Source organism: Acinonyx jubatus, chromosome E2 (assembly GCF_027475565.1).
Source record: "Acinonyx jubatus isolate Ajub_Pintada_27869175 chromosome E2, VMU_Ajub_asm_v1.0, whole genome shotgun sequence".
Classification (NCBI taxonomy): domain Eukaryota; kingdom Metazoa; phylum Chordata; class Mammalia; order Carnivora; family Felidae; genus Acinonyx; species Acinonyx jubatus.
The window spans coordinates 60,269,955-60,282,560 of record NC_069396.1 but is presented as its reverse complement, the minus strand read 5'-3'; the positions used below and the strand labels follow the sequence as shown (position 1 = coordinate 60,282,560).

The window sequence follows — 12,606 nt, the reverse complement described above, 5'->3', positions numbered from 1 at the left end:
AGGCGACTGTTCGAGGGCGGAGGTGTTTGTGCGTCGGCTGCTCCCTGGGACTCAGAGTCGGCCGTCTCCCTTTTACGGCGGCTCGTGTTGTGGTTTCGAGTGTGGTTTCCCTTGGGCTGTGCTCTTTGGCGTGCCTCTCTGCTCGGCCCGGGTTAACGTACGCGACTCTGACTCTCCTCAGCCGGCAACCGAGGCCGCGACGCCAGAATGGCGGACGTTTGCGATCTACGTCGAGGGCGGGATTCGCGTCTGAACTGCGCTCGGCCGCATCCTTTCCTCGTCGGCCTTTCCAGCGCCTCGACCTGCTGTGGAAGTGAACGAAGACGCCTTGAAAGGGTCTAGACCCCGCTAAAGCGAGGGAGTCCGCCACCATCCTGGGCCTTTGGCGGAGGCTCGAAGGCAGGCACGGAAAGCTTTTCAGCGACAAGCAGGAGAGGCCTCGGGTGCGCCTTGGATGCACTTTGGCGAGTGTGGAAGTTGGAGACGGGCTAACTAAGCGGGTCATCCTGTCTGGGATGGCTTAGGGAGTATATTTGGCTTTCTCCGGTTGGTCCGAAGTGGGCCAGGGACAAAAAAATAGGTAAGCTGACAGTTAGTGACTAAGTCCTGAATGTGGGGGCCTGTAGCCGGAGAGGTTGTGGGTCTGTTCTATTAGGTGTGGTCTGCCCTTTGTTGTGTTTGCAGCCTCACTGCGTCGTGGGGCGCAGAGTGTGAGACCTTCCACCTGCTGATCTGCCACAGGAACTTTCCCAGGCCGGCCTGCTGGCGGGAGCCACTCTGGCTCTGCCTGAACGTCGTAAGCTCCTGATTGTTCCCTCGTGTCTGGGGTGCTCTTGTGACCAGCCTTCCTTGCTTGGACTCTTCTGAGCCTGACCTCGTTGGTTGCTTTACCCAACAACAATCAGCTTCTTATTTGCGTATTTCATACTTGTTAACATGACCCTGCAATTTGTAGATTCTTCCAGAAAGTCTGGAATCTGACTTCCAAAGGGAGAGTCTTGATGGGAGGGGGCTCGTGCCTCTTGCTGTGTCACTGAATTAGACAAAAGCCCTTTGGCCAAGGAGAAACGACAGGTCTGCTGGGGGCTTCTGGGGAAGTGCCCCTCTCAGTAATTGACATAGACCATAGGGTGTCTCCTTTTATTGTCTCTGAACAGCATTGTTTGCACATAATGTGTAGAACCGTACTGCCGTGCCAGCACCTTGAAGAGGCCAGCCCAAGGGGCAAAGTCGACATGCTGAGACTGGCAGAGCAGAAAGATGGAAAGAACCAGAGTCACCGGATCAACTAATACTGCCTGTGGCCATCTTGGGACTTTTCCTTATGATACCATAAAGTACCTTGTTTATTTTTATTATGGAAAAATTCAAACATACAAGAGTAAGGTGAATAGTGTGATGAAAACGCATACTTCTCTCCATGCATTTACTCAACTTCTTTTACTCACCTCATTCTGTTCTTTAAATTTATCCCCACTTGCTCCCAGCCACCACTGGATTGTTTTGAAGCAGATTCCCTATCATTTCACTCATAAATAACTAAGGTTATCTGTAAAAGATAATGATTTCTGGCAGAATAGGAAAATCCATAGAGAAAGTAAATTAGTGGTTGCCTAGGACTGGGGAAGTTTGAGGGAAAATGAGTGACTGCTAAATGGATATTGGTTTCTTTTAGGGGTGATGAAAATGTCCTAAAGTTGATTGCAGTGATGGTTGTAAAACAGTAAAAAACCATTGAATTGTACAGTTTAAGTGGGTGTGTGTGAATTATGTTAATAAGGCTGTTTAAAAATCAGTACATAAGATTGCCAACACCTATTGGAAAAACATAATGGGGGAAAAAGATGACTTCTGAATACCTAACCATAGTCATTAACACACCTAAAAATATTAGCAAAAATTCCTTAATATCAAATATTCAGTGTTAATTCCACTTGTGTCCTTTTTTTTTTTTTAACAGTTTGTTTATTTAAATTAGGATCTGAACAAGATTCACACTTTACATTTGGTTAATGTGTGCTTCAGTCTTATAATTTAGGGATTTGCCCCATATGTGCTTTTTCCTTTTATTTCCATCTGTGGAAACTAGGTAAATTTTCCAAAAGGATTTACTACATTCTGGATTTTGGTGATAGTATCCTTGTGGTGTCATTTCTTGTTCCCTTATTTTCCTGTGAATTGGTAGTTGAACCTTGAGGCTTAATTAGATTCAAGTTTGTTATGCTTGCCAATCCTTCATAAGTGGTGCATGTGTTTTCTTTGGAATCATATCAGAAGGTATGTAATGTCTGGTGCACTTCTGTGATGTTTATTTTGATCAAGGGTTGACAGCTTGAACCATTTATTACAGAATTGTCCAGCATTTTTCGCAGAGTGGTTTTCGCAGTCATTGAAGATTGTTGCTTATACCCATTATTACCCGTTATTTTATTAGGAGTTACAAAATGGTTATTTTCTAATTACATCATTTCTTCTGCATCTTTTTGCTGCATCTTCTGCATTCTTCCATAAGGAAAAACTTTCCCTCACAAACATTTTGGTTACTCTAAGGAGATAGAGTTTATTCAAGAAAAGCAAGATAAATGCTTCATTCTTCGCCTATGCTTTGAGAAAACAGATATATTAGCATTTTCCAAAGGTAGCCAGTGAGTATGTTTTATATACATGATTTTTAACATATTTTATCTGTTTTAATCTATTACAGTGAATAATTTGATGCTCCAACTGTCCAAATGTTGGCCACAAGCAGCTCCCTCTATGCTGACTCCTGTGTCCTTTTGACATGATCTCAAGCTTTTGATAACTTCTTTGATTTCCAGTCAGAGAAGATGTTGCAGGGCTCATTCTGTAAATATCCTGGCCCAACCCTGGAATTAGGCACTTCTCTGAGGAATCCTGGTTCTTTTTAGTGGGAAATGTGTTTTAGAGACCTGGGCACTAAGAGTACCATTACTAGTAGAGTAGTTATTGTTATAAACCTCTTTTTTTTTAATGTTTTATTTATTTATTTTTGAGACAGAGAGAGAGCATGAGCAGGGGAGGGGCAGAGAGAGAGGGAGACACAGAATCTACCTCTTCCTTAGGTAAAGGTCCTATACCACACATGGTCCTGTGATGTACTCTGTTGTTCCCACCTAACCATTTGGCTGGGGAGACCACTCTCTGGCAGCTGCCCTGGGCAGTATTGGGTGGCATGATGGCAGTTCTTCCACCAGGCCCCTAGTGATGCCATGTAATCTGTGTCCAGCTTTTTGCTATTAAAAATAGTGCTGCAATGGATACTCCTCTGCCTACGTAATTGTGTATTTTTGCCAGTTTATATTTGGAATAGAAGTGAAAGATAAATGTATATGTACTTTTGCCCAATTCCTCTCCCTTGGGATTGTACCTTACTACATTCTACCAGCAATGTATGGGAGGGTTTACAGTCTCATCACCTGAGTGTGGCAAAGTTTGATGCCAAACTTTGACTCTATGTGAATCTGATAGGTAAGAAACAGTATTTCAGTGTAGTTCTAATTGGCATTTCTCTAATTATGAGTAGAATTTCTCTAATTATGAGCATCTTTTAATATGTTTAAGAGCCATTTCATTTCTTCTGTGAACTGTTCATATTTTGCCCATTTTTCTATAAGGTTGTTAGTCTTTTACTCTAGCTTTAGAAGTTCTTGATTAGCAATGTTAACCTGTAGCTTATATTACAAATTGCAATTTTTTCGTTTTGTAATCTTTTTGAAAAAATTTTTAAAGTTTATTTATTTACTGTTACAGCCAGAGCAAGAGAACGTGTATACATGCCAGAGAGGGACAGAGAGAGAGGGAGAGAGAATCCCAAGCAGGAGCCGCACTACCAGCACAGAGCCCAACTCGGGGCTTGAACCCATGAACTGCGATATCAGGACCTGAGCCGAGGTCGAGAGTTGGACCCTCAACTGACTGCGCCACTGAGGCACCCTGTTTGTAATCTTTTTTATATTGCTAATAGTGTTGTGGGTTTCTTTCTCATGCAAAAGTTAATCAAATTTATGAGTTTTTCCTTTATTGCTTCTGGATTTTGATTAATGGATAGGAAATATTCTCAAGTTATGGGGCAATTTACCCATGTTTCTTCTAGTGCTTTTATGGTATAGTATGGCAATGTATGAATTCTTAGAATTTATCCTAGTGTATGGTGTGAGGAATGACTTCCATTTTATCTTTTGTCCTATGGCTCCATAGTTACACTAGCTAAGTAGCTTACATTTTCCTTACTGTTTTGAGGTACCCCTTTTATCATACACTTAAATTTCTACATGCATTTGAGTATTTCTGGATTTTCTGTTCAGTTGATCTGTATATATTCATGTGTCAATATTACAATTTTTAAGTTATGGATGCTTTGCAGTATGTTTTACTATTTAGTAGAGCATACCTCATTGCCCTTCTTTTTCAGGATGATTCTGGCTGTTAACACTTTTTTTATTGTTTAGCTCTTCTAAATTGGTGGAGAGTTGAAAGAGGAGCTATTAATAATAGTAATAACAACACTAATAGATTAAGGGCTTACTGTCAGCCCTGTAAAGCACATATGTATATTAACTCAGTACTCTTCTCAACAGCCCTATAAGATAGACACTTTCTTCCCTGTTGAACAGCTAGAAAAACTGAGGCACAGGGATACCTAGTTGACTCAGTTGGTTAAGTGTCTGACTCTAGATTTTGGCTCAGACTTCAGCTGTCTCTGTTTTGACCTCACACTTTCCAGTAGGGTTCTTCTTTCCAGCTTGTCTCTTGGCTAAGACAGAAGACCCTGATGGCAAAGCATCCCCTGAGGGGAACCAAAACTACTGCCCGGCCCCCCCCCCCAATAAGGACTGCCCTGAGCCAGCAAGACCCCACCTGTGATTGACTCCAAGACATTGATTTGACTCCATTGATTTGACTCTCAATATCTACCTGCATGTATCCACCCACCTTTGCCCCACTTTTTCCTTTTATAAACACGGAAATATTCTCATCACTCATCACTTTGGAGATAGTCTTTGAGACATTAGTCCGCTGTCCAACTGGTGTTGGCCTCATTGAAATTAATTAATTTTTTTTTTTAACTTTTTTTTAATGTTTATTTTTGAGAGACAGAGACAGAGCACAAGTGGGGAAGGAACAAAGAGAGAGAGGGAGACACAGAATCCAAAGCAGGCTCCAGGCTCCGAGCTGTCAGCATAGAGCCCGATGCAGGGCTTGAACTCATGAACCACGAGATCATGACCTGAGCTGAAGTCGGACGTTTAACTGACTGAGCCACCCAGGCGCCCCGAAATTAATTCTTTTCTTGTTTCACCACTTGTCTCTCTGCCTTTGGATTTTGTCAGCATTGTGTGGCCAACCCTGGTCTGTTAGGGACCCCTGGAGCCAGGTGTGCTTGCATGCAGGTGCCTGGGCTACAAAAGAAGCTGAGATTTCATGCTGAGTTAAGATGGTTCTTTAGGATAAAAGTCTTTATAACTATAGAGGTTCTTAAGACAAAAGTCTCAGTCCACTGGATTTTTGAATAAAGTCACTTTCCTTACCGCAGTGTCTTGCCTCTCCCCTTATATAGGCCTGTTGTGTGGTGAGCAAAACAAGGTTGGACTTGGATAGAACACCATTTTCCCTCCAGAGCTGGATGTTCTCTTAGGTCCTCTCCAAGAATAACTTACTTTAATTTGGGCTTCCTTCCCCAATTTCTGCTCAGAAAGACTTGAGATGGAAGGACAATCCTTAGTCTTTGAACCGTATCCCTGTTTCAGGTGGATAAAGTAATGATAATGGCAACCATATTCAACTAAAAAATTAAAAAAATACTACATAACATCAAATTGCTACTTTTAATTTTGCTCGTGTTACAACACTAAATTTAGTCTACTCTGTTCATCTACTCCCTGGCCCTTTAGGGTACGGTAAAGCTATAGCTGGGGCACATTGACTACATTTATAGGGATTCTCTCTAATATGAGTCCTTTGATGTTCAATAACATGAGAATTCTAGTTAATTTTCCACACTTGGGACACTCATAAGTTTTCTCTTCAATGTGAGTTCTCTGATGCCTAATAAGAACTCCAGATGAAAGATTTTCCACACTGAAGGTACTCATGCAGTTTCTTTGCAGTATGAATTCTCTGATGAGTAACAAAGTGAGAACTCCCACTGAAGTATTTCCCACACTGATTACACTCATAAGGCTTCTTTTCAATGTGAATTCTCTGGTGTGAAATAAAGCCAGAGCTCTGAAAAAAATTTCCTATACTGACTACACTCATAAGGCTTCCCTCTATTATGTTTTGTTTGTTTGTTTTTTGTTTTTTTTGAGAGAGAGAGTATGCTTGAGTGTACTCGTGAGCAGGAAGGGGGCAGTGAGAGAGGGAGAGAGGATGCCAAGCAGGCTCCACACTGTCAGCACAGAGCCTGATGTGGGGCTCAAACCCACAAACCATGATCTCATGACCTGAGCCAAAATCTAGAGTTGGATGCTTAACTGACTGAGCCACCCAGGTGCCCATGTTATGCTTTCTTTGATAAATATTAAAATCAAGGATGTGACTGAAAGGTTTCCCAGTGATTACAACAGAATAGTTTTTTTTTTTTTAAGTGTGAGACATCCTACCAAAAGCTCTCCCACATTAATGACATTCATGGGGTCTCTCTCCAGTATCAATTAAAGAATGTCTAACAGGTAAGGAGGGCCAACTGAAAGGGTCCCATGTTGATTACATTCATAGTTTTTCTTGGGTATGATGAGTTCTTTATACAGTTGATTAAACTTAATTGATAAATTTCTTGAAATTGAAGTATTTTTGGATTCCTGAAATAAATTGTTTGGTCATGGTATTGTTCTTTAGATATACTGCTGGATTTGATTAAATATTTTATTTTCAACTCACGTATTTATATTCATAGATGAAGCTGGGTGATACATTTCTTTTTTATACCATCTTTATCAGATGTGAGTATTATGTTATCTTCATTTAATATTTTGTGAAGCTGTTCATTGTGTTGATACGGAATTTTTTTAACAAATTGGAATAGTTTATTCCTTAAAGTTAGATTTAAAGTCTGGGGCACCTGGGTGGCTCAGTTGGTTAAGCATTGGACTTTGGCTTAGGTCAGGATGTCATGGTTTGTGGGTTCAGGCCCCACGTTGGGATTTGTGCTAAGTATTAAAAAGAAATTTAAAAGAAAGGTTTAAAGTCAGCTATAAACCCTAGGCTTTGTGTCCATGTCACTTCCATGGTAATTATTCTATTGGAGTTTTCTGCTTCTTGTTCACTTTTGTTTATTTATATTAGGAAATTTTCCATATAGTTCTGTATAATAGTCTCATAATTCTTTTAATTGCTTCTGTACCTGTGGTTATCTTCTTTCTCATTTACATTATAATACTTTTGCTCTCTCAGTCAGGCTTTTGAGAGGTTTATTACCATAACTTTTCTTTCCCTTTGCTCTCCATTTCATTTACTTTGGCTTTAATTTTCATTAACTTGAATAAATTTCTATTTTATTATTTTTGGTTTATTGTACTGTTTCTCCAGTTCCTTAAGGCAAAATATTCCTTAATTTTTGATAATTCTACTTTAATAATACAATTAAGGCTGTAATTTTTCCTGCTATACAGCTTAGCTGTGCACCGTTTATTATGATGCATCATGTTCTCTTTTTTTTTAATTTTTTTTTTAATATTTATTTTTGAGAGAGCAAGACAGAGCACAAGTGGCAGAGGAGCAGAGAGAGTGGTGGACACAGAATTCAAAGCAGGCTCCAGTCTCTGAGCTGTCAGCACAGAGCCTGCCGCAGGGCTCGAACTCACTGACTATGATATCATGACCTGAGCCGAAGTCGGACGCTTAACCAACTGAGCCACCCAGGCGCCCCATGTTGTGTTTTCTTTTTTAAGGGAGTTAGTAATCCAATTTTATTTTCTCTTTGGTTCAAATATTTGAAAGTTATTTCTTAATGTCCAGGAAATTAAGATATTTTTGATAATTTTATTATTTACTCATACTTTTATTAATATATGATCAGATAAGTCACCTGTAAAAATTTATACTTTAATATTATTTGTTTGATTAAGCACACATATATTCTTGAAATCATAGGGCACAAAAATCCCATATATACATCTATTAAATTGAACTTGTTAATTTTATTATTCAATTTTTTCATTAGGTTTATTTTATATACTAGATATGTCTGATTCCGAAGGCAGTATATTAAATTCTTTCTCCATAACTGCTTTTTCTTTGCTTTGCTCTAATCAAGTTCTCCTTGTATCTCAAATTGATTTTTGTGTCATTTAAGTGCCATTTTTTAGTTGTATATAGGTTTTAAATTGTTATTTCTTCTTTTAGAGTACCTTGATCACACCAAAATGTCTTTATCCTGATCAACCCTCTAACTTTTAATCCCACTTTGGTTGATTTTAATATTGACACATTTTATTTTGTTTGCTTTTGCAGGTATCATTTTATGTGGCACTTTATTTACTTCCAGTTATTCTTTAACATTTTGGTTTAGAGCATCTCAAATTAGAAAGGTGTGACTGAACTTTTTTTCACCTAATGTAATGGGCTCTGTTTTCTTGGGAGGGGAGGGTCTGCATTTTTTAAAAAAATGTTTGTTTTTAATGTTTATTTTGAGGGGGGTGGTTAGGGACAGAGAGAGGGAGAGAGAATCCCAAGTAGGCTCCATCGTGTCAGCACAGAACCCAACACAGGGCTCAGTCTTAGGAACCATGAGATCATGATCTGAGGGGAAATCAAGAGTCAGACGCTTAACCAACTGAGCCACGCAGGCGCCCCTATCCTCATCCATTTCTGCAAGTGCAGCTGTCTCTTCCCCCAGAAGTTAGATTTGCACACTTTTCTACCGGACAGCAGTCTTTGTCCCAAGGTCACAGAAGAGTCTGAGCTGAGCATTCTACTCACTTATCCAGACTGTTAGACTTTTCCTACCTAATCAATCTCCACATGTCTGTGAGACTGAGAACCATTCCACTAGCACCAAACTAGTTCCCTTCAGGCTGCCAACCCTAGGCAGAGTGCCTGTTCCCACTCCCTCCCCCAGATCCAGTGCTTCCCCGCGAGATATACCATCCCTTTGGGCACAAATCAGCACCCACTGGTGGAAAATTGCAAATCACATATACCCCCTGTATTCGTTTGCTATTACTGCAGAAACAAATTACCACAAAGTTAGTGGCTTAATACAAGTTTATTATTTTAACATTCTGGAGTTCAGAAATCTATCACTGGACTGAAATCAAGGTGTCTCCAGGACTGTGTTCGTTCTGAAGACTCTAGGGAATGAGTCCATTTCCTTGCTTTTTCCAGCCTCTAGAGGCCACTCACATTCCTTGTCTTATGGCCATGTATCACTCCAATCACTGCTTTTGTCATATCTTCCTCTCTTATTTGGATCCTACTGTCTCCTTCTTATAACGACCCTTGTGATGACATTGGGCCTATGGGGATAATCCGGGATAATCTCACTATTTCAAAATCCTAACATAATCACATCTGCAAAGTCCCTCTGGCCATGTGAAGCACTATTTTCACAGGTTCTGGGGCCTAGCAGTAGACATATGTGGGGGTCATCACTCTGCCTCCCCAAATCCCCCAGGAGATTCAGGCATACTGAGGCCCAATGGCAAACTTTTGAGTGTAATGGCGGGTGCTGCTGATAATGAATTATGTGTGGCTGGGAAAAGATGGGAGACCACCAGCTGCATATATTCAAATTCTGCATCATCTCATCCTACTTTAAGGAAAGTGGGAACTCTTCCATTCACTTCAGAGATAAATTTCTCAGCTTCTAAAGCAGCCAACTGGATTTCAAATTTGGATGTTAAAGTGTCCATAGCCTTGCAGTTAGTGATCCCAAACCTCAGGGCCCCAGATGAGTTACTGGGCAAGCCTACCCTCATCTGTTCACTTCCTCTGAAGGGATGATTTCTCCTCTCCTCATTCACTACCCAACATCTTGCAGCCTGGTCAGTTTCAGCTGACACCACCATTTCTCAATTCGCTGAGGAAACAAGTCCTCAGCATCCTTTATGACCTCATTTCATGGAAGTTACATGGTGTAACTTCTGCTGACCCTATTGGTGGAAGCAGTCACAAACCCAGCCACATTCTAGGAATGGAGGAAAGGCAAAGAGTCTGTGGCCATATTTGAAACTGCCATAGATGTGAAAGCAGTCAGCACACCTCCTTCAGTGACCATCTTCTGGCAACAAAACTGTATGGCATTTCAGGATTAAGTGACCTCATTTGAGCACATGGCTGTGGCATTCCCCAGTGGTCACTGGGCATCATGGTGAGGCCACTCCCCCAAGTAAATGGACATCCCTACATCATCAGTACTTGGAGAAGGAGCTGCTGATGTTCTCCTGTTAAAGATCTCCAACTGTGTAGTGGGAGGGCAGTGGGGTCCTGGCAAGTTCTTCAGCCCCAAATGTTTCATCTCTCAAAGAAGCTACCATGGAGATGTGACATAGCAGTCATGAGCCCTGTGCCTGATGCATGAAAAGCAATACGACAGCTAGTGTGCCATCACCATTCCCCAGGCACCTGGCCTCTGGGCTTCTCTAGTCTGTCTCCAGGGGCTGTTCACTCCTGTAGAGAAAGGAGTGAAACACACACACTGCAGATGGCATGACTGTGCCTCACCCTTGTCAGTGTTATGACCCCAAGGGCTCTGAAGGGGTGTGCCCTGTAGCAGTCAACTAATATCTGATGAGCAGAAGTTCAACATCTGACCCAGAGTCTTAGGACATAGTTTGAAATGTTATGTACAACTTGAGAGAGCAGAGGTAGAGTCATGGAGCAAGGACTGGATGGGTTGCAGGTTACAGGCTGTGTGACCTGGAGAAAGGATTTTAATCTATCATCTCATGTAAAATGTGAAACATGGGCACCAACATGAACATTTCTGGGAAGCTCCCCACCCCCCCTTGCCGGGGGTTTCCCTCCCTCTAGGCCTCCAATGGTTGGTTGCTTAAGATGACCATTCCCTGAATCGAACATTCCCTGCATCCTGATGATGCTCTGAGGATCAGGGTTAGGATGACCCACTCATCCTAACTCATTTGGAATCTTGGGCCAGAGGGACTGTGGCCTTTTGCAGAGTCTGCTAGAACTGGTCTGACAATCTCCTTCACTTTGTTTTAACACTGCTTATTTTAAGTATCAAATTATTAATGAAAGAAATTTAATAGGTGGAAAAAAACCCAGAGATTTCTATCACAGAAATATATAGTTTATTTATCTTTGTTCTCTTTTTGTCCTTGTCCATATGCATAAATACCACAAATATAATATCAGTGCACAGACTTTTTGGTACCTGGCTTTTTAAACTTACATTATAAACATGGTCAGGTTTCACTAGTATCACTTTTAATGACCAAATGAGCAAACAAATTATAACAGCAAATCAAGTGAGTGAAAAATTAAATGTTTTTCCAACTTATATTCACTAGCAACAACTCCCCACCAGTTTTCTCATTTACTTGTGTGCAGGGTGGTCTCCCTGGTTGTCCTTTGGTCTTGAGAACGTCATCACTCAGTGCTGCTTTTCATATTCAGTTCCAAATGCCAACCACGCCCGTTCGTGTTACATTGCAGGATCAGGCTGAAAAGGCCATGTCTCTTCAACCGGCTCAGCTTGAGGGCTATGAGGTAGGCTGTTTCTTCTTGCATTTCACCCCACTGTGCGTCTTCTGATGCCCAATGAGGTGCGAGCTCTGGGTGAAGGCCTTTCCACATTTGCTGCACATGTAGGGGCGCTCCCCCGTGTGCGTTCTCTGGTGCCGGATGAGATGGGAGCTCTGGCGGAAGGCTTTCCCACAGTCCTGACACTGGTAGGGCTTGGCTCCGGTGTGAGTCCGCAAGTGCTGGGAGATGGCCGAGCGGTCATTGAAGGTCCGCCCACACTCGTGACACTCGAAAGGCCTCTCTCCGGTGTGGACTCTCTGATGTTGTGTGAGGGAGGAGCTCTGAACAAACGCCTTCCCACAGTCCTGACACACGTAGGGCTTCTCTCCTGTGTGGATTTTTTTATGTACAGAGAAATATCTTGGATTCCGGAACGTTTTGCCACATTCACTGCATCGGCAAACTTGGCTCCCTTTGTGAATTCTTGTGAACGTAATCTGCTGAGTGCTCCGGCTGAAGGCTCTCCCACAACCACTATTTTCTCTGGCTTTTTCCCCTCTGTGGCCCTTCTGATGAATTTTTACACATGGACCACGCGTCACCTTCTTAACCCGCGAGCCACGCTTGCGCAAGCGTTTCCTGGGCAGAGTTTTCTGGAGTGAGATAGGGCTGGTGACAAGGCCAGTGTTTGCCTGGGACTGGGGGCTTTTCTGAGGGAGGGTTTCTTCCTGAGTGAGCTCCACTTGCTTCAGTGCTGTGTCCAAGACTTCCTGGGTCCCACCCTGCAAGAGGTCTCTTGAGGTAGAGGACCAGGTGTCATCCCTTGAGAATTCTTCCATTTTTAGGTCAGGGGCTGGTTCTTCCTCAGGGATGTCAGACTTTGGAGTTAACTCTTTACTTTCCAGTGTAGTCTCCCACCCTGAAAGAACCCAAAAGATA

General features: G+C 42.0%; 1 protein-coding gene across 4 annotated transcripts in view; it reads right to left on the bottom strand.

Annotated features, from left to right (window-relative positions):
* Positions 1-11,250: 11,250 nt before the first annotated feature.
* The window catches only part of ZNF274 (zinc finger protein 274), a 30,714-nt gene continuing 29,358 nt past the window's right edge, over positions 11,251-12,606 (bottom strand). For all 4 annotated transcript variants that reach the window (XM_027037544.2, XM_053211241.1, XM_027037546.2 and 1 more), the window contains one exon: positions 11,251-12,586. In XM_027037544.2, the coding sequence (XP_026893345.2) occupies positions 11,685-12,586 (902 nt within the window). In that variant the 3' untranslated portion in view covers positions 11,251-11,684. The remainder of the gene's footprint in view (positions 12,587-12,606) is intronic.